The sequence below is a fragment of the Equus przewalskii genome, chromosome 21 (genome assembly GCF_037783145.1).
Source record: "Equus przewalskii isolate Varuska chromosome 21, EquPr2, whole genome shotgun sequence".
Classification (NCBI taxonomy): domain Eukaryota; kingdom Metazoa; phylum Chordata; class Mammalia; order Perissodactyla; family Equidae; genus Equus; species Equus przewalskii.
In genome coordinates, this window is record NC_091851.1 from 10,221,682 (window position 1) to 10,244,570 (window position 22,889).

Sequence of the window (22,889 nt, forward strand, 5' to 3'; positions counted from 1 at the left end):
ACTTAAGTAAAAAAGCCTTGAGCCACAATTTCCATCTGGATACACTAAGAATACGTTCATGTCACTCTACAAGTCAAATGATTAATGTTTTAATGATCATACTAATAAAAAGTAAGTGGCAGATTCAAGCCCTAATCTCAGTATTGAAAATGAAATTAAAACCAATTGTATCAATATTGCTTATACCCAAACGTATTAGGTATTTAAAGAACAAAACAAAACACTGGCTATAAGGGTTTTCAAATGTATATCCTTTTACTCTTTCACCACAATGTTTTATATTAAAAAACTAAACATCTACGGACTATCAGTGTTCCTTGCTTTATTTATATGCAGGCCTGAACAGTGTGAATATAATGAACTGAAAAAACAAGCTATTTAAAGGAATATCATGTTCAACCCTCTCATAAATTAATCTCAAAATTATCTTTTTTATACTAATTTTACTTAGGATTTATTTAAAAGTGGGCTTGCTTAAATAAAAGCCAAGAAAGCATTAAGATATTTCCAAGATTTAAAACAAGATGTGTCTTTGATAATATGATTCTTTTCAGTAGCCCAGCAAAGATTATTGATTAACCTCTTGGTATATTGATACTCCAGCAACTTACTGACTGATAAAGTAAGGGCTCTTTCTCAACTTTACTGACCATGATTTTATGTTGGTTAGTTCACCAATTTCACAATTTTCCAAGAGCACCAACTGATTTCAAATACAATCACGTACTCCTGAAACCTTTTCACAGAATGAACTGATACATGCCTCAGGATCTCTAGGATAGAGACCATTACTGGGAAATTCTTTGCCTCTTATCTTGAGAATCATTTAGTTTCAACATAAAAGACTTCTTAAATTCTGAGCAACTAAATTACTTAATACTCCACCCCCACCAATCTTTTAGTACAAATGGTGCTCTAAAAAAAGTAATACTTTTATTGTGTAGCTTCACATACTCCCTGGTAAAAACCCATAGATACCTTAGCACTCCAGTATAAGAAATAAGTTGACACAGCATGCTGCTCAAAGTCGCAAAAAGGAGTTTATGTTCAATATGTGGTCTAACCTACTAACTTAAAACAATGGTGAGTGGTAAAAAAAAAAAATTTAAAAAAGCAGATTTTTTTAACTTTCAATAGCTCTGAAGTGCAAATTTGGAACACAAGTAGAATTACAAAGAAATGTGAACAATTTTTTTAAATGGTGTAAAGCAGTATTCGTTACACATCAACTTGAGGAGACAAAGCTGCCTTCTTCACAATCCACAACAACTTTACCTTTTCTAATAGTTGCTTATGTTTTAAATTAAAAACAAACATCACAGCATTATGAACTATAATCCATAAAAAATTAACACACACCATAAAATACATCTTTCCAAAAATAAAATATAATTAGTAGTAAGCATGTAACACAAACACATCAGTAACGCTTTTGGGAAACAAAAGGCAGCACTAACAGAAGGTAGGTGAAGAGGATGTAAAGCCAGAAGCCCGAGTTCAAATCCAGACTTTGCCACTCAACAGCAGTGTGACCTTGGGCAAGCTAACTGTGTGCCTCAGTTTCCTCATTTGTATAAAGAGATAATAGCCATACCTAGTCCATGGGGTGGTTGTGATGATTACATAAATTAACATTTGTAAAGCACTGATAACTACGTCTGGCACATATGAAGCACTTTATAAGTATCTGTTTAAAAAAAAGAAGAATCTTTCCTAAATTCCAAGGGAATGTTTGTTTCCCTTACCATTAACCTCAAATAATTCTTATTCTATCGTTACTAACTTCCGCCCCTCATCCCTCAGATAAACACAGGTGGTCTGTTCACACAGATTAGCAATATCACTGATTTAAATTCAGAAATAAAATATCTGTTCCTTGAAGCTAGGCAAAGCTCAATCAAGAAACTGTATCTCTTATGAAAATTATCAAATAAATTAAATATTTAAATGCTCATCATGTGAAACATATTTAGTATCAGTATCAAATAAATATTTAATTTATTTGATAAATTAAATATTTAAATGCTCATCATGTGAAACATATTTAGTATCAGTTATATGATTCCATGAAAGGAGCTTTTATTAATGACTCAATAGGACTTCGTGAAAATGTTTTTCTAACTCTTACAAGTCACTTTTTTTCTTTTTTTTTGGCCCTGAGCTATCATCTGTTGTCAATCTTCCTCTTTTCCATGTGGGATGCTGCCAGAGCATGGCTTGATGAGCAGTGTGTAGGTCAGTGCCTGGAATCCAAACCAGCGAACCTGGGCCACGGAAGCAGAGCACACGAACTTAACCACTATGACACCAGCTGGCCCCACAACTCACTTTTTTTTAACTTACATTTTAAGATAAGAATAGAAATACAATGGAAGAAAGAAAGGAATAAGACAGAAACAAGTAGAAAGCAACTGATCCTATGCATCAATTAAAATATTTACTAAAATAAAATTTTCCTATAGAATTTTTATAGAAACCTTATAACAGATTAAAGTCCTATCGTCACTTCTATTTTGGCCAAATTAATGATGCCAAAATTAGTAGATTCTACAAACTTGCAACCATGTTTCTATGGGTCATAATTTGTTCATATTTAGGAGTGTATGATATAATAATATACAAAAGGCTCTTATGTATCTCAAGCTACCTTAGAATATAACCAGCTACTCATGTGCAATACTCTTTAAAATAAAGATTAGACATTGTTCATTAAAAAAATATTTTAGGCCTCATAAGAAACACTTAACTTTTTTAAACTCTAAAGCCATGACAAGGATCTCAAGGAGAAGAACGACCAATTCAGTTTTTAAAAATTTTTTTAAAAAAATATATTAAAAATCATAAACTTAAAATGAGTCATTGGATTAGTAAATTAATAGCTAATTCTACAATTATTGCAAATTATCAATGTTAATTAATCAACAAATATTTACTAAGTGAATACCAAGAGCCCACCCACACACTTGTGCTACATTACAGATTCCTCTTAAATGAAAAGCTGGTCTAAAGTAAAAGGCAAAATTACATTACTAAGGCATTGAAAATGACACTGAAGCTCTCTCTGCAAAACTGATTTTTTATGAGATACAATGAAAATCTCTATTCAGAAAAATTTTTTGGTACTTATGGGGAAGAACCACAGGAAAATACTCTGAAGTGCTTGTTTATAGGATATGTTCCTGGGCCCTAATCCTAATCCTACTGAATCAGTCTCTGTATTCTGAATCTTAACAGAATTTGAATCAGATTCTGAATATTTTTCATAAACATTAAATATGTTAAGTAAAATTTTACTGAGAACCCAACAAATTACAGTTATTATGCTAGAAACTGGAGGCTATTAAAATATTAGTCTCAGTAAATCTCAGCTGAGAAGACAAGACTCTTAAACATCATATAGAATTCAAAGAGGCAGAAACCACGTCTTGTTCATTATTGACTCCCTGTTGGCTATCTGAATGATGCACTTCAAAAATGAGATTGTGATTAACCATTTTTTGTTTATCTGCACTACTTTACCCCTCTATTTTCCTGAATAATGAATTTAAGAGCTGACAGGAAAGAAATGAAAAGTTTGAATATGTTTTCACTATATTATACCCATGAAAAATACAAATTACTTTTAAGATCCACAATAGAGTGACCAAAAATTCAGAGCAAAACACTTTCCGTAACTCAGAAGTCATTCACTCCCCAGTGTGAAATATCAATAAGTACTTAAAAGTAACAATAAACGGCAACCTGTCATAGAACGATGCTTTTATAGGCTGACTACAATGATACTTTATATATGTTCAGTAACTTCCTTAAAGTAATTTTACATTACAGATTAATAATTATCCTTACTATATAAATGGAAGAGTTGAGAATAAAATGTTTGCACAAGTACACATACTGAAGTAAAAGTTAAGTCTCTTAACTTTCAAGGTAATGTCCACTTACTAGGTAGACTACTTTCCCTCAAAATAAGTGCCCTTAAAAGATGAGATTGCTGTCCTGTTAATTAATACATAAATAAATTTCAGGCAAGTCAAGAACAAGGCAGGAAAGCCTGCTAAGAGCACTACTACTTAACACTGTACTAGTGACTTTAGCCAAAGGAAAAGAAATAAGAGGCACAAATACTAAGACGCTATAAGAATATCATTTGCAGAAGAATTTATTGTCTACCTAGAAAATCCAAGAGCATCTCTTAAAAGGCTGTGACTAATAACAAAATCCCAAATCAGTATTCAAAAATCAACATACTTTCCTATACCTCACCAATAATCAATGAGAAAATTCAATATGAATAAAGATCCAATTCATAATTTTTTTAATTGATTAAATATCTAGCAATAAGCATAACCAAAATTGACAAAACTAAGATGAAGAAAATTACAAAACGTTATCTGACTACATAAAAGTATAATACTGTGTATAAAATACATACACAATCATTAAAAACAGACCATAGGTGAAACAAAAAAATCTGCAATACTTATAATTAACAGTAATTTCCTTAATGTAAAAGGAACTCTTAGGAGAGTAATAAAAAGAAATCATCTTTTAAAATGAGCAAATGATGTGAGGAAATAATTCATTAAATGAACATGCATTCAACTTAGTATTTGGCCTACAGTTAACTGCTTAATAAATGTTAGTCCTTGTTATGGCACTAATAAACAGAAAAACAAATTGCTAATGAACATATTAAAATAGGTTCAACCTCACACTCTGGATTTAAAAAACAGCAAAACAATCAGAGTGGCAAAAACAAATTGCAGTCGATAAAATCCAGGGTTGGTGTTAGAAAATATGCATTTGCATACACTAAAAGTGGGAATATAGTAATGCTTCAACATATTTAAAGTGGAAACTAACTCTTAATTGAAAACATTGAATCTTTTGACCTAGCAATTCCATGGCTAGAAATTATTCTTACGATATAAACATATAGAAGTCTACAAAGATAAATACACAAAGACATTCTGTAAAATATTAGCTATACCAGCAAAAATAAAAGTTGATATAATCAAAATGGCCATCAATCAGGGAGTGATTAAATAAAATCATAACACTCCATACAATGATAGAATATGAAACTTAAAAATAAATGAAGTACAACATTAAAATTTCTTATGGAAGGATTTCCATGATAGATTATGAGGTCAAAAAAAAAAATAAAAGATACAAAGAATAGTATTAGAGCATGATCCTCTCTGTATATAAAAGAAAAGGATGGGAGAGTTCTGAATACATATTTTTATAAATGCAAACATTTTCTAGAACATGGATGAAGTATTTTTTTTATTGAGCTAACATTGGTTTATGTAAGTTTCACATGTACAACATAATAATTCGACTTCTATACACTATACACTACAGCCTACTCACCACCAAAATCTAGTTTCCAACCATCACCATACAACTGACCCCCTTTACCCGTTTCACCCTCCCCCACACCCCTTCCCCTATTATAACCACCAATCTCTTCTCTGTATCTATGTTAGAATATACATGAACTACTAAAAGTGGTTACAGATTTGGGGAGTGAGCCAGAGAGAAAGACTTATTTTTCATTTTCTGGTCTTCTGTACTGTTTGACTCTCCCCAGGTGCATGTTTCAAGATTATTCATTTTTTGGAGAGATATATTCTTGGACAACAATATTCAACACTGTAAAGTTTTCAACCCTTTCAAAGTCCTAGAGGATTTTTTTATTAGAATATGAATAGAACTCTATGAAAATTCTATGAATATAGAATTTAAAATCACTCTGAAAAAGTGTATCAAAACAATCATCAGGGGCCAGCCTGGTGACACAGTGGTTAAGTTCCCATGTTCCTTCGGCAGCCCAGGGTTCGCCAGTTCGAATTTCCGGTGCAGACCTACGCATTGCTTGTCAAGCCATGCTGTGGTAGGCGTCCCACATATAAAGTAGAGGAAGATGGGCACGGATGTTAGCTCAGGGCCAGGCTTCCTCAGCAAAAAGAGGAGGATTGGCAGCAGATGTTAGCTCAGGGCTAATCTTCCTCAAAAAAACAACCATGAAAATTATGAAAAAGGATGAGCACGGATTTTTCCCAAACAAATTATCAAAAATATATAAAGAAGGGCTGGCCCCATGGCCGAGTGGTTAAGTTCGTGCTCTCTGCTGCGGCGGCCCAGGGTTTCACTGATTTGGATCCTGGGTGTGGACATGGCACCGCTCATCAGGCCACGCTGAGGCAGCATGCCACATGCCACAACTAGAAGGACCACAACTAGGAATATACAACTATGTACCAGGGGGTTTTGGGGAGAAAACGCAGAAAGAAAATAAAAGATGGGCAACAGTTGTTAGCTCAGGTGCCAATCTTTAAAAAAAAAAATATATATATATATATATAAAGAAACTATAGTAACTATAACCATGTCATACTGACACAAGAATTGATAAACAGATCACAAATGTATCAATGAAACAGAATGAAGAGTCCAGAAACAGATTCCTGCGTACATGGAAATTTTAGTACATGATTACAATAATATCAGCGAGATAACTAGATATCCACGGGGGGGAAAAATCTAAGACCATCTACCTCCTATCATACAAAAAGAAATTCCATACAGATTACAAAGCTAAAGTAAAAATAAACTAAGCTTTTTAAGAAACTAAAAAGGTACTTTCTTTTTATAAACACTGGAATGAGGGAAGTTTTAATTTAGTAAAACCTAAAATGCACGAGACATTAAAAAAAAATCACTAGCAGATGTGACCAAAATGTTAAAATTTTTCTAATAACAAGATAGCATGAATGACAATAATAATAATTGTTACAAAAGCTAGTACTCAGAGATCACTTACTAAGGATTAGACACTGTTCTATGCTGTTTATAATTACTAATTTATTTAACCCTCACAATAGTATCTTGAGACATACTATCACTAACCTTGTTTCACAAATAAAGAAATTGAGGTACAGAGATTAAGCAACCTTCTCAAAGAAGTGGCAGAGGCCAAGTATTCAGCCTGGCTGGTTCAAGTCTGTACTCTTAATCCTCAAAGCGTTCAACAACAAATTCTTTTTTCTTTTTTTTTTTGAGGAAGATTAGCCCTGAACTAACATCTGCTGCCAATCCTCCTCTTTTTTTTGCTGAGGAAGACTGGCCCTGAGCTAACATCCATGCCCATCTTCCTCTACTTTATATGTAGGACGCCTGCCACAGCATGGCTTGCCAAGCGGTGCCATGTTCACACCCAGGATCCAAACCAGCAAACCCTGGGCCACCAAAGGGGAACGTGCAACTTAACCATTGCACCACCAGGCTGGCCCCTCAACAACAAACTTTCAAAAAACTATTGCAAAATTTACAAAGTTAAAATACAAAAACAGGCAATCCAATAGAAAAATGTGCAAAAGTTTTGTACAGATAATTCAAATAAGAAATCCAAATGGCTAATAAATAAGAAATTGTAAAGAAATACAAATCACAACAGCAAAGAGTGGCAACATTTCAGGAATTAATGGCACCTTTTATTGGCTGAGTTATGAGAAAACAGTTATTCATCAATGTTGATATATACAGAAACTACTTCAGCCATTTTGGAACGTGATTTGACAGTTCTACCAAAATTTCAAATGTGCACTGCCTGTGACCCAACAATTCCACCTTTAGGAATCCATCTCACAGAACTCCTCAGACATATACACAAGGATTACAAACATACTCATCATAATCTTGTTTGCAATTGTGGAAAAAGCCTATTGTCCAATAAGGATAAAATAATTTATGGTAAACAAATTCTGGTAAAACATATAGCCGTTTAAAGAAAAAGAAGGAAATGTCAAAATAGAGTTTTAAATGGGAAAAAGCAAGCTCCAAAGCAACATATATATATAATGCTAGTTTTTACATTAAAAACTAACAAGATACTATATATGTGTACACGTACAGTAGAGTATTTGTAAAAGCATAAGAGGCAGCAGGATTAAGAGCAAAGACTCTTGCCAAAATGGCTTGGTTAACCATACAATTAGTTAATCTCTCTCTCTTAACTTCAGTTCTCCATAACTTACTACTTACTTCTTAGAGGTTTTAGGTCTTCATAAAAACTCCCTACTGTTTGCTAATGTTTAGAACAATGCCTGACACATTGTTGCATTAAATAAAAATAAACTAAAAAATGCATAAAGGTCCAGAAAGATAATCACTAAAATGTTAACAGTATTTATCTGTTTGGGATTCAGTGTTTGGGAAAGGGGAAACTATCATTTTTTAACTCTATATGTTTTTATACCTTTTAAGTGCTTTATAATGACCATGATTTAATGTATTCCTTTGTTTTATAAAAATACAACAAAATATAAATACACAAATATATAAATGCATAGTAGTGACCACCTCTAGCAGTCTCTTTTATATCATATCACAATACAAATTAATGCCTACAATAAAAATTTCACTTATCATTAGTTTTAATAAATCCTTTTAAAATAATTTTTTAATACAAATAACATTTAAAGGAAATGCTATTATAACTAATTAGAACTCATTTTAAGAAGTAATTACAAAGCCTTAAGTAAGTTGCTAATATTAATTTGTAGGCATTTCAGATGTCAAAGCACTTAAGCAATTTTTCACCATCAAAGTAATAAGGTCCAATCCATATGCACACCGAGATACTACATATTTACTTTTAAATAAAAAGTACTTCATATAGCATGTCATAAAGAGTACCAGAGAAATATAGAAAGGTTTCTCTCACAGAGAGAGATGAATGAAATATCTAGAATAACAGTAAAACCCTATTTAGAAAAAAGACATGTTTTAATCCCAATGTTTCTGTTACCATGAAAAACATATTCACCCAGTATAGCATTCCATGAATACAGTCAGTCTTCAAAATCTCAGGCAGGAGCTATACGTATGGCCAAAACTAAATTGGGGGTGTTATATTCACTATGTCACTTTTCAGTAAAAGTAAATCTCAGATAACTTGACATCTAGATTTGGGTATGAAGAAGAAAACAAGAAACAGATATATCTATTCCTATCTCTCTTCCTAAAAGTTGGCTGCCCTTGATCTATTTAATTTGCTCCCCAAAAGTGTACAATCTTGGTAATGCCCATTTGAGCCATTAACAGGAAAGATTAGAAAACTCCTTATTTAGCTGTTTAAGTATTGATAATTCCAAAGAGTCTGGCCACAAGTGCTATGTTGACAACAAAAAGAAGGAAAGGAGGGAAGGAAGGAGGGTCATTTCCATAAGACTTTTTTGTTTTTTTAATTAAAAATAAAATTCACGGGGGCCCTTACACCAACTAAACCCTGAGAGAACCAACAATTAGAATTCTCCTGTGCCTCCAGGAAAATCAGGTTACAATATTTTGCAGTGAAATCTGCAAAGAAAAAAGTACTCCTTGAATTTATTTTCCCCCTGTGCCAATCAGTGTTTCAAAGAATGCTTTGGCTTAGTGTGTTTAATCACTTAATTAGAAACAGAGCAGTGATCTGCATTTAGTTGTCTGTCTTACATTAAAGAAAAAGATCACTGGTTTTCCAATCACCAACAGAAGGTACTGATAAATTACACCATTATGGATCAGAAAAGGGAAGACCACTTACACAAAATTAAATTATTTTAGAATAAGAATCTCAATAGAGAGACACATTAAACAACATCTTGATCAATTACGGCCCAGTGAAGGAAGTGCTTTTACAATGTCTGATTTTCATTCAGAACCTTTCTGAATAATTCCAGTGACAGAAAATGCACTGTCAGAGTCCAATCCATTCAGAAGCAACTAATAGTACTTAAAAGTTTTCTTGGGGCTGGCCTGGTGGCATAGCAGTTAAGTTCACGCATTCTATTTTGGCAGCCTGGGGTTCACCAATTCGGATCCTGCGTGCAGACCTGCACACCGCTTACCAAGCCATGCTGTGGCAGGCGTCCCACATATAAAATAGCATAAAAAACAGAGGAAGATGGGCACAGATGTTAGCTCAGGGCCAATCTTCCTCAGCAAAAAAAATAAAAGAGGAGGATTGGTGGCAGATGTTAGCTCAGAGATGATCTTCCTCAAAAAAAAAAGAAAAAAATGGGGCCTAACTTCCTGCCATGCTGCTGAAGGTCCTTGCTCTCCATCATCCTTCCTCACATTTCCTCCTTTCATTCCTACATCCTTCACACCTCTCTCCCAGGCTGCCCAAGAAACCCAAAACTTCTGTTTTCGTCTTCTCTTTCCAGACTTCTCATATCCTCAAAGGCTCAAGATATTTTCCTCAACAAAAAACGTCATCTCCTCTGACGTATGAATTATGCTATTCCCTTAGTATATGACAGTTGTTCATTCAACTCTTTTTATACAATTTTTTCCCCTTTCAGTGACATTAGAATTCACATACAGAGAAAACCAGAGATTTTTTATTAGCCTGTTATTTAAGTGCTAAATAACAACAAAAAAGTTAAAAATTAAAAAATATTAGCCTCTTGGGGGCCAGCCCAGTGGCGTAGTGGTTAAGTTCTGCAGATCCAACTTTAGCGGCCCAGGTTTATGGGCTCAGATCCCGGGTGCAGACTTGCACCACTCATCAAGCCATGCTGCAGCAGGGATCAACATACAAAATAGAGGAGGATGGGCACAGACCTTAGCTCAGTGCCACTCCTCCTCAAGCAAAAAGAGGAAGATTGGCAACAGGTGTTAGCTCAGGGCCAACCTTCCTCACCAGAAAAAATTAAAATTAGCCTATAATTCATAAAGTATTGTCTGTTTTAGATGCCCTCTTTCCTCTCAAATCTGATGGTATAAATTTCAAATTTCTTAAAAAACATACAAATACTCACAGAGGAAATAAAAAAACAGTTCCTGATGGTTCCAAATAACCAACTGTCTTAAAAAAATTTTCCTTGACCAGTTGTAACTCTACTTAGTATGCTTACCACAAACTACTAAATGGGTACATACACAAGGATCTCCATTAGACAATATAAAATAAAACTTCAGCAAGCACTCACAGTTTCTACCTTCAAAAGCAGTCTAAATTTAAACAAACTGCACGTGTACTTACAGTTACAGGCACAGAAAAAAAATCTATATTACACATTGGCTAAGAACATAGATGTGAGTAGGAGTAGTGAATACAGCGCCATAAGAAGTTTCATGTGAGAGGAAGGTGCATTCTAGAAGCAGAAGAGAGAGCTTTGGAGCTATCTATGCCCGCTGACGTCCTCTCTCAATTCTCATGACAACTTTCAGAAGGAGAAATAAACAGCTCCTATGTGGTAACTAATATATGAAGAGATAAATTTAGGAAGGTCACAGGTTCTCTGTCTAGGGTACCTAATAGTAGAATTAGGATTTGATGCCACACGTTTAATCTCAAAACCTTTGCATTCCCAGAATTAACATGGAAGATATATAAAGAGTCATCCCTCAGTATCCACAGGGCATTGGTTCCAGGACCCCTCCTTCGATACCAAAATCCACAGATGCCTACTATTTGCATATAACCTACAAATATTGTCTCGTATACTTTAAATCATCTACAGATTACTTATAATACCTAATACAACATAAATGCTATTAAATAGCTGTTGTATGGTTTAGGGAATGAAGACAAGAAAAAAAATCTGTACGTGCTCAGAACAGACCCAACCATCATAGGTCTTTAGCTCTATGGTTGACTGAATCCACAGAGGTGGAACCCACAGATATGGAGGGCTGACTGTACAGTCATGGGCCACATAATGACGTTTCAGCCAACAACAGACCACATAGACAATGATGGTCCCATAAGATTAGTACTATATAGCCTAGGTGTGTAGTAGGTTTGCGTAAGTACATACACTCTATCATGTTCACAAAATGACAAAATCACCTGACAACACACTTCTCAAAACATATCCCCTTTGTTAAGTGCCATCTAAATAATGTTTGTTAAATATACCTAAATCATGGAAATCACTCCCATTACTACATGTCTGATGGGTATTTAACATTAAGCCTCAACTTACATGACCCCCCAAAAAAAAACCCTGAAAGTTTTTACCCCAACAGAATCACTAATACAAAAGAAGTATAAAGTCTGGAATATCTCTAACCTCTAACTCTTTATTTTCATATGGCAGACACAATCTCAAATCTAACCCTGATGGGAGAATCCCCTGTATGTTGGGATAGTCTGGATTCTTGAAAAACTGAATATACTCTAAGCCAATCTCTAGGAATGACTAGCAAGCTGAAATCCATGGCTTGTCCTAGAGATAGACTAAACTAAACCTCAATATTTCCAAACCTCTGAAGGCACATATATCTTCTGCCCTGACATGCATATGGTCAGGCAAATAGACTTTTGCTGAACTGTATTTATTATCTCTATTTTGTTATTTGCTTCATCAGTAATTCTCAACTTGGTTCTAAGGCTTAGATAAAACAGTAAATTGTATTTAAATCCTTGTTTTGAATACTTACGTGAAAATTCAGTAACTAAATATTTCAGAGAAGAAGACTTTACAGACTCTTTCATATATAAAGACAAACGGGGGGAGGGGGGAGGAAAAGAAAGGAAAAGGTTGGCTTTGGCTATCATCAATCTTTAACCCATCTCAAAGTATCCATCTGTACTGACCAAAATGTATTTAAGTAAAATCCATATTTACTAGTATAACTGATTTAACAGGTTAAAAACAAAACTAGTAGAATCTGTGGGGAAGTTACAGACTTACAAAATAGATAAAAGAACTTTTCATGTTGTGATCTCAACATCAAGTCACCTTTATGTATATCAAGAAATCAGAGATACTTGGTTTTTATTTTTACATTATTTTAAAAATAAGCTTAAATACAAGGAAATTTACATAGTACTTGATGGTATAGATTACAATGCACAAAAAACTTAATTATGTGTTGTTAAAATAACCTTTGAAAGTAGTTAAAAGGACCAAGAGTGAAATAAAGGCAGAGAAAGAAAACAAAACCACATAGTGAACCATGAATCCCTACATAATTTCATATATTTCATATATTTAGTTACTAAGTACTATAAATAAGAATATACATTGCTGATGAGTACTCATCCTTGTCTCAACTAGTTAAATATATATGTAATGGTTCAGTAAGATCTTTACTGAAATTTATCATTGGGCTATCTAACGTTTAAAACTTAATAGAGACCTATATAGTACAGAAACTACGTTAAAAAACATCTGGCTTAATTTCTAAGCCTGCCATTCCCATGTGAATCTTTACAATACAGTGAAGAAAAGGTGAGAAGAAAGGAAATAATGTATGAAAATACCATCAGGCAAATATTTTATCACTTATTCAATTCACACAACAAATATTTACTAAGTATCTACGTGTACCAAGCACTATGCCAGGGATACAAAGGAGAGTTAAGACAACAGTCTCTAATTTCATGGTAATTACTGTCTCACAAGGCCATAGACCCTGATCAGACAATTCTATGATTGAGTACATAAAAACAAACTGATATAAATGCTCTAAGGAAAGGAACACATTTTTCTAAAGTGAAAAATGTCTGTTTCTAATATAAGTTCTACTTGCGCAACATCTTTGCAGGTAACGGAAGCTTCACAAAGTTTTAAAGAATAAGTCACAGTGGTCTGACAAGGCAAACAGAGATTTCTATTTCTTTAATTAATTTTAAGATCATATAAGAGGGGAGGAAATACACCACCACCCACTCAAAATAAAAGATTTGTAACTAAGAAGCTAGATGTTTTGCTCTGAGCCTTCTGCTTCCAGAGATTATTTTAAAGTACAGTGCTCAAACTGAATACAATATAAAAAGGAATCAATACCAAAAGATTAAATAGGAAATATTCCTTTCCAATTTTTGTATCCCTACTGAATTCTATCTGTTTAAAATACTACTTTCCTAACTGTTCATTCATTCTAAATTGTGGTCTGTCCTCCAACTAACATCAAATATTTAATAAGATAATGTAGTTGATATAGTTAAAAAATCTGGAGCAGTGCCACCTTATCACAGTTATTAAAATTTTTTGAAGTCCCTTTACCATTATGGCCCCTCATCCCTCTCTATGTAACATTCAGTAGCATAAATAACTATATTCTTATTTCCTCATTCCTAGTGATTAATAAAGATATTGACATTCAAAAAATAGTTATCATAAATTTACTAAGGATAAAAACACTGGACTATGCATTGGGATTGAAAAATGATTAAGATAAACTTTGATGATTTCTAAATATCAACAGTCAACTTGGGACATATGTAAAATATAACAAAATTCAATAACTACATTGAAATAAGATCTCAAAGTGACTGAGAGATTGAGGAGTTTGGACTTAACTTTTATTTCTCTAGTCAACCATCACCTCTTGTGGAAATAATTTAAGAGCAGAAATTAGTTCTAATGAAAAAGAGAGCAAATAATGTTGCACTTCTAACCATGCTAATATTTTTAATATGAAAGAAACAAAAGTCTATGCACATGCCTCTAGTCAATCTACACATCGCAAAGTATTTCCATACACCTGGAAAAATAAAAATTCAGGCTTACAAAGACTTCACAATTCAAGACATTTTCTAGTTAAATGTTTTCAGATTTGAATATAACATACAGAAGATATGAAATATGAAGTTTCTTTCTAAAAGACCCATTTTTTAAAATATTTTGTCATACATGAGACACGAGAACATAACTTCATAGTTTTCACCTAACTCATCTTTATCATTTATTATTTTATTTATCCTCCATTGCTTTTCCATATAAACATTAAAAGTAATGACTCAAAGTCAATCTAAATTTACAGCTGTAACTATTTTCTCTGATACCAACTAGCAAGAGAAAATCAGCATGAGCATGGCAGAGCCTTTGCCAATGCTTTGCTCCACCAAAAGAGAGTAACAACACTGCTTCTCTGAGTGGTGTTCTAGTAGAACTTCAGTGTGGAAGCAGCAAAGAAGAGAATACATATCAGTTACACCTGGGAACTGAATTTTTGTCTATACAAAGAAGCAATGCCATCTTTCTATCACATCCATCCATCCAACCATCTATATATCTATATTTATCTTTGTCTTTCTACTATATCCTAGCACTACAGTTTAGTAATTTTATGTATTTGTATGGAAACTATATTTTAAATGCAGGTGCACACACATATGCAATCCTTTGTAGACTGTTAACCAGTGAAGCATTCCCATTTAACATACGTGTGAGGAGGAGAGAGAAAGATTCAAAATGACAGTCAAACATTAAAAAGAAAGAACTCGTTGGTTAGCTTTGGAGGATTTCAGGGAACCAACTCAATCTGAAAACTGGTAAATAAAAGGAAAACTAGCATTTATTCTGCCTTTTCTCTATAAACTGTACTGCATGAAAACAAAAAAGTTCATAAGAGAAAATTCTTTATAGAAATCCAACCAATAAATAAAGGAGTGATAAAATTAGAATAACCTTATTTTGCAACCCCTAATAAAATAATGGATCTAAGCAATGGTCATTAACGGCTGCTAAAACCATTAGGTGAAAAGTTGATAGGAAACTTTACAATGGATAGATTAGACTGACAATACTTGAACCTAGTGATCAGTCTTATCACCACAGACAGAAATAACCAGAAATTATGTACCTTATGATATTATGCAAAGGAAAGTACAATAATCTATAAAGTATTCCTTCAAAAGAAATTAAACTCAAGTCTGATCAAGCCCCTGGATTTAACTACCAGCTCCTTAGAAACACAGAGGTCAGAGGAATATGGTAAATGACACCACAAAGATACAGTCAGCAAATCCCAAAATGTGAAAAATTCTGTAAGACTAATAAGCTACTTCATTCATCAAATAAATTACAAGACGGGGAAAGGACTAATGGAAGGAAGGACTAATTAGAAGGAACTAATGATTGCAAGTAACTTAAGAAATACATCAATTAAACGTAATATGTGGACTTTTTTTAAATCTTGACTCAAGGAAACTACAAAAACTCAAAAACCTTTATGAGACAACAGGAAAAACGTGAATACAAATTGGATATTTAATTATATTAAAGAATCATTAATTTTTAGGTGCGATGATAGCATTGCAGTTATATTATAACAAAAATGTGTCCCTATCTTTTAAAGATAAATACATACGCACAGATACATATCTTTACAGATAAACTGATATGACGTACAGGAATGGCTTCAAAAGAGTCTGAGAGAAAGGTGCAGGGAGCACTGGCACAGATTAAATAAAACTGGCTATGTATTAACTGCTGAAACTGGGTGATGGGTACATATAGGTTCATTATACTACTCTATTTTTATATACGTTTTTAAATGCTCATTTTAAAATCTGAAAAAAAAAAATAAAAGAATTGTCCTTTGCAGACTGTTAACCCAATGTATTCTTATTTAATATACTGATTTTGAGCACACCTACACATGACGCATTATTCCAGACAGTATAATAGGAGAGAAGCTCTTTAAAACTCCCTACAACAGAGTAACTGATAAATGAATTACTTTATAATTATTAATACAGAGGAAGAAGTAATTATAAGTATATAATTCCAGAGATTTACTAACAGTAGTTGAGAAATATGAACATGAACAGTAAGTAAATGGGCTTTTTTGGTAATCATCTCCACTGTTTCCTCTTCTAAGCCATAGCTTTCCGATATTAGCAAGCAGTTAAGTCAAAGTAAAAATATTACCTACTTGCTTCCTCCTTTCTTTTTTTTTTTTTTTTTTAAAGATTTTATTTTTTTACTTTTTCTCCCCAAAGCCCCCAGGTACATAGTTGCATATTCTTAGTTGTGGGTCCTTCCAGTTGTGGCATGTGGGACGCTGCCTCAGCGTGGCTTGATGAGCAGTGCCATGTCCGCGCCCAGGATTCGAACCGATGAAACACTGGGCCGCCTGCAGCAGAGCGCGGGAACTTAACCACTCGGCCACGGGGCCAGCCCCTACTTGCTTCCTCCTTTCTACACAAACACTGATTATATATTGTTTGAAAAATTTTGGTTTCCATTTGTTAGGACAGCTTAAAATTAAAATTATGACAAACACATTTGGCTGTTTCCCTCCTTTTTATTTAACTTTCTACTACAACATAATAACAAGAAACATTTAAAGTAAAAGAAACCTGAGCAAACTAAGAAAAAAATTTAAAAACAACAGCTTGAGAACTTTCCTAGTAATTATGGATATAAAGGTCAAAATTGCCTTCTATGAAAACATAGGTAAAAATGATAGATTACTAAATCTAAAATTGGTATATTGTGCTAGCCCAATAAATAGTGTTCATTTCCTACAAATAAGAAACTATGTGACAAAGAATTATAGACCTCTTTTAAAACTTAGTTGGAAATCTCATACTTAAAAATTAAACTATTATAAATATCAATACCTACTTATATACATATACATTTACAAGCAGTGGCTTAAACATTTCAAAACAAAATATAAAAATATATTTAGAGTTGTCCTTATCATGTTTTTCTTAATTTATATTTTTAAAGGATCTTTCAAACTGTTAAAATGCTGAAACTCTCTTGATTATAAATATTTTAGTGTAACTAAGCACTGTATAGGTAACACCGGAAGAAAGCACTTACTAAAGATATGTATTATGTAAAGAAATTAAGAGATATTACTTACTGAATAACCCATTCTTTTTCATGAAAAAAGAAGAGGCCAATCACCAATTTCTAGGTCACAATAGAGAGGAGCAAGTAACATTAGAGGGAAAGAACAAAACATTGTTTAATAGAAATACAATTTTGATCACATTACCTAGTTCCCTATGAAGGACTTTCACATTCAAAAAAGCATGAAGGAAAAGACTGAAATACACAGTTGTAAGCACCTATAAAGCACTTCTAGAGCAGTTGTAAGCCACTTATAAAGCTTATATTGGGAGACAGGATTAAATACACAGGATCTTGTTAGGGAATAACAATGTCAGATGTTATTCAAGGTATCTTTTCTGATTTGGGGGACATATTTTGGTATGTGATACCTCTGAAAACATCCAACTCTGAGTTCTCTAAAAAACCAGTTCAACTCTACACTGTTATGTGCTGAATATTCAAATAGAAGCAGCCTACAGAAAGACTGAGCCTCTATGCAGAGGTGAGCAGACTCAACATTGGGCTATGCAGCCTGGGTATCACTGCTGCTTTGTTAACTGTTCTAGTAGCAACAGAAATCTACCTCTATCTCAGGAGGTAAAATTTGTTTTTCAGAGAGAAAGAAGTAACATCATGTACTGCATCCTTAGAAAACTGACCAGCTAAAACAGTGACCAAGAAAGACAATCAGATGAATGAAGCACTAGAAAAAGAGAGATTTACTAGCCATGAAAAAATGGAACTCAAGTATTCAATACCAGTTTCTTATAAACAAAAGAAGAAATAACAGACCCAAATATAAAGAGGCTCATGGCCCTAAGTCAGACAAGTCCCAGAATTCTGTCCTTTTGACATGTAGCTCTGTATTCTTTCCATTACACAGCAAGACCTTGCTCTTTCAATGATGTCTTCAATTACATCATTATTAAAACTTGCATTTACTGAAGATACTGGGCAAGCAAGACAGATGTATACACCCCAATCAGCTTGTCCAATGACCCCAACAGAACTTGGGGTAGAGCCACTACTCCACTTGCCCAAGGTCACACATTTCCAGGCAGAGTAAGGTCTAAAAGAACCCACATGCTCTGCCTTCCCAGAAAAACAAAATTCTGTCTAAAGCCCAAACACTCAGGTAAACGTGTTCTCTTTACAGACACCAAAGCCTAATTTGGCTGATGTTTCTCACGGATTTTGTCCATAGGAATTCCACGCTGGTGTATTCTTGTTCTGGGCCCATAGTATCCTGTATAATTCCATCAATCTAAGATCGCAACCTGTGAAACTAGCATGTTCCAAGTCCCCTTCATAAAGTTAACTTTCCTTTTCAATTGCTAAGTACCTAAAAAGCACTCTGTTTCTTCTAAACTTCACATCCAGACCATTAACACCACTGAGTGTCAATTCAAAGATAAATATATTAAACATCCGTTAAATCTATTATTTTTAGAATGTTTTCCATGTACCTTTTAATACCTAAAATTTCATTTATATTCTAACACATATATTTTCCCTCAAGCAATTTAGATCCTCATCAAATCATAAACACTTGGAGAGTAAATTTTGTCATACAAATACTTTATATGTACACATAATACCACAATGTACAAAATAAATATTCCATAAAATTATATGAAATGCTATTTAGTTTTTCCCTATTCTTCCTAATACATTCTCTTTCAACTGTATCCAACTCCTAAAATAACGAAGAAATTCGATATAAATGAACCTGATCGAAAAAAACTCAAAACATCATTTGCTCCAAGAACTATCGCAGAATAGTTTTCAAAAGTACATTTCAGAAAATGAATTATGTTAATATAATTTCCTAAATTTAAATAACACATAATAGATTGCTAAAAACAATTAAATGACAACCAAGCAATTATTTCAAATAGCAAAAATGTCATCTCTTTATTGAATGCCAGTTATTCATTTCTGTCAACAACTGTCCTGCAAAAGTTATAAATAAATGCAAAAAGTATCTCCCTGAAAAACGTTCTGAGAAACTTACCATCATTTTGGCTCTTGCCCTTCATCTCCTCCTTCCACGACAGGATGGTAGTCAGGGGAACATAGTCCCGTATGTATTCTTTGCGTCTCTCCTCTAAGGTCATCTTCAGTAAACGTTCTTGCAAAATAAAAGCAGAATCTCTATTTGTATTTAACTTTTAAGTTCAAGAATTATTTTATAATTTAAATATTAACTATGTTAAACTAACCAAAGAATTGATGTGAACTTAAGGAACAGCAAAATGCAAATCTAATGACCCCATATTTGAGTTTTAAAAGGTGTCAAATTAATACCACATTAATAGGAAGAAAAACATCATTGTTTGATGAGGAAGACTCTCTTGTGATGGTCCAAAAATAAGTAAACTCTTTCACTCAACATCTATTGACAGTCTACTAGTGCCAGGCGATACGTTTATATACTGCAGGTACAAACATGGTCCTTAACCTTGAGGAGTTCACAAGACAAAGGAGGAAATGGAAAAGATACAAAATAATAGCTACATAAATAAAATACAAATACTAAGAGCACAAGAAAGGAAGCCATAAAGATATTTCCTTAATTCTATAATGCCATCAACAATAAAAGTGTAGTTTCAATTTAATAATAGCTTTTCGGAGGTGATATAAACAATATTTTAAATATAGATCTTGATTATAAGAGTAAAATATTTTAAAAATGCATCTTAGAATTAATCATAGGTGATGTCATTTATGAAGAACTCACTGTGGGCCAGGTACTTCACATGTCTAATCTCATTGAAATAATCTTCCCAACAACTCAGCAAAATTGACAGTAGTATCCCTATTTTGCAGATAAGGAAATGAAGCATATCAAAATTCAGCAGTTTGTCCAAAGCAAGAGAGCTTTCCATTAAAATCCAGTCAGATACCTTCATTAGTCAGAAACTGTAGCCTATACTATTAGCCACTATACTATACTACCTTCTCAGAAAACGCTCCCCAAAAGGGGTGATGTGTATGCTGGTTCCTAAAGGATAGGTAGAATTCTGTCATGAAGAGGCAAGAAGTAAGGATATTTCAGACTAATAATGCAATATAAACAAAGATAAGGAGATATGAATGGTTTAATGAAGCTGTAAGATATGCTATGAGGAGGGACGTGGCCACAGAAGTGAAAAGTAACTGGAAACATAAGTTAAAATGAAAATGTATAGGAACTTGTATACCACGCTGAGCAGTTTAACCTTTATCCTATAAAGTAAACCACTAATATTCAAAGTTGATTATGCATATCCCAGAAGGTGCATAAAACAATCTACTAGGATACACGAAAAAACAGTAAGAAATTAATTTATTTTTAATCTAAAGAAATAAGAAAGAAATTAAGATTTACTAGCATTCAATATATAAAATGACATTGGCATCCTCACTCATTCTGTGTGCCAGCAGTCAAGTATCATACATTTTACCAAAGGTCTCCACAAAGTTTAAGATTGATAGTTGTACTCTCACTCTCCAATTGTCTTTCAGTATATTACATGATACAGTATTGTAGCTTAGATGAATGGACTTAAGGACAGTATCTAGTTTTAGGTAATCTAACTTTCATAAAATAATGACTTTTAAAGATTCTTTCACAGAAATAAACTGCAGAAAGTATTAATATAAGCACAAGTGAACAAAAAATGGGGAGCCAGCATTTTTCCCTGCTCCTATAACTGGCTTTTCTTCAGCCACATTAGGAGACCAAAAAAAAAAGACAGATACCGTAGTCCTCCCTAATCTGCAGTTTCATTTTCCTCAGTTTCAGTTACCCAAGGTCAACCACGGTCCGAAAATATTAAATGGAAAATTCCAGTGATAAACAATTTATAAGTTTTAAATTGTGTGCCATTCTGAGCAGCTTGATGAAATCTTACCAGGGACACAAATCACCCCTTTGTCCAGCACATCAACACTGCATAAGCCACCTGCCTGTTAGTCACTTAGTAGCCACCTCAGTTATCAGATCGACTATTATGTTAACGCAGTGCCTCTGTTCAAATAACCTTATTTTACTTAATAATGGCCCCAAAGCACAAGAGTAGTCATGTTAGTAATTTGGATAAGCCAAAGAGGAGCCCTAAAATGCTTGCTTCAAGTGAAAAGGTGAAAGTTCTCATCTTAAGGAAAGAAAAAAATGGTATGCTGAGGTTGCTAAGATGTACAATAACTTTTATTATAGTATATTGTTATAATTGTTCTATTTTATTATTAGTTATTATTGTTAATCTCTTTTCTGTGCTTAACTTATAAATTAAACTTTATCATAGATATCTATGTATATATAGGAAAAAACATAATACTGGTTTTGGTACTATCCGAGTTTCAGGCATCCACAGGGAGTTTAGGAAGGTATCTTCCCTGGATTAGGGGGGACTATGTATTTTAATCACAGATGACATATTCAAATCACAATACTACAATACTCAAGGATCAACACTGTATTGAATTTAAGATGCCTACAGGGCATTCAAGTTGAAATCAAAAATGTGGAACTCAGGAGAGAGGTCTAGCCTAGAGATTTTGGAAATTATAACCAAAACTTCTAGTCCTACAGGAAGTTCTTGCGGAAAGGTAAAGGAAAGGACCAAACTTCAAAAAAACAACATTTACGGGCTGGCCCCGTGGCCGAGTGGTTAAGTTCCTGCACTCCGCTGCAGGCAGCCCAATGTTTCGTTGGTTCGAATCCTGGGCGCGGACATGGCACTGCTCATCAAACCACGCTGAGGCAGCGTCCTACAAGCCACAACTAGAAGGACCCAGAACGAAGACTATACAACTCTGTACCGGGGGACTTTGGGGAAAAAAAGGAAAAAATAAAATCTTTAAAAAAAACACCAACATTTAGGGAGTGGACACAAGCAGGGGAAAAATGAAATAAAATTTAGATGTCACTGGGGGTACAAGGTGAATCAAGGTCTCAGTGATGTGGAAACCAACTGAGAAAAGAGCTTTAATAAGTAAAAGAGGAAAAATATTGTCAACTGCTACAGGAAGATCAGGAAGAATAAAAATTAATAAGCCACTGGTTTTATCAACTGGGTCAACAACAGCACTGAAAAGAGAACAAAACGGTTAACAAGAGCTGTCTGGGTTCTAACCTCAAATGATGCAAATCTATGTGATCTTGATTACTTAATCTCTTTATGTCTCAGTTTCTTTTTGAGGTAGGTTGGTAGGTATTACTCCCAATTTACAGATGACGCAACTAAAACAGAGAGGTTGAATAACTTACCTAAAGTTCCAGAGCTAGTAAGTAGTATAACTAGGATTCAAACTCAGGCAAAAGGT

General features: G+C 33.8%; 1 protein-coding gene across 8 annotated transcripts in view; it reads right to left on the minus strand.

Moving 5' to 3' along the window:
* MACROD2 (mono-ADP ribosylhydrolase 2) overlaps positions 1–22,889 on the minus strand; it is a 1,868,269-nt gene that overhangs the window by 1,841,670 nt on the left and 3,710 nt on the right. For all 8 annotated transcript variants that reach the window (XM_070588786.1, XM_070588788.1, XM_070588789.1 and 5 more), the window contains exon 2: positions 19,594–19,710. In XM_070588786.1, the coding sequence (XP_070444887.1) occupies positions 19,594–19,710 (117 nt within the window). The remainder of the gene's footprint in view (positions 1–19,593; positions 19,711–22,889) is intronic.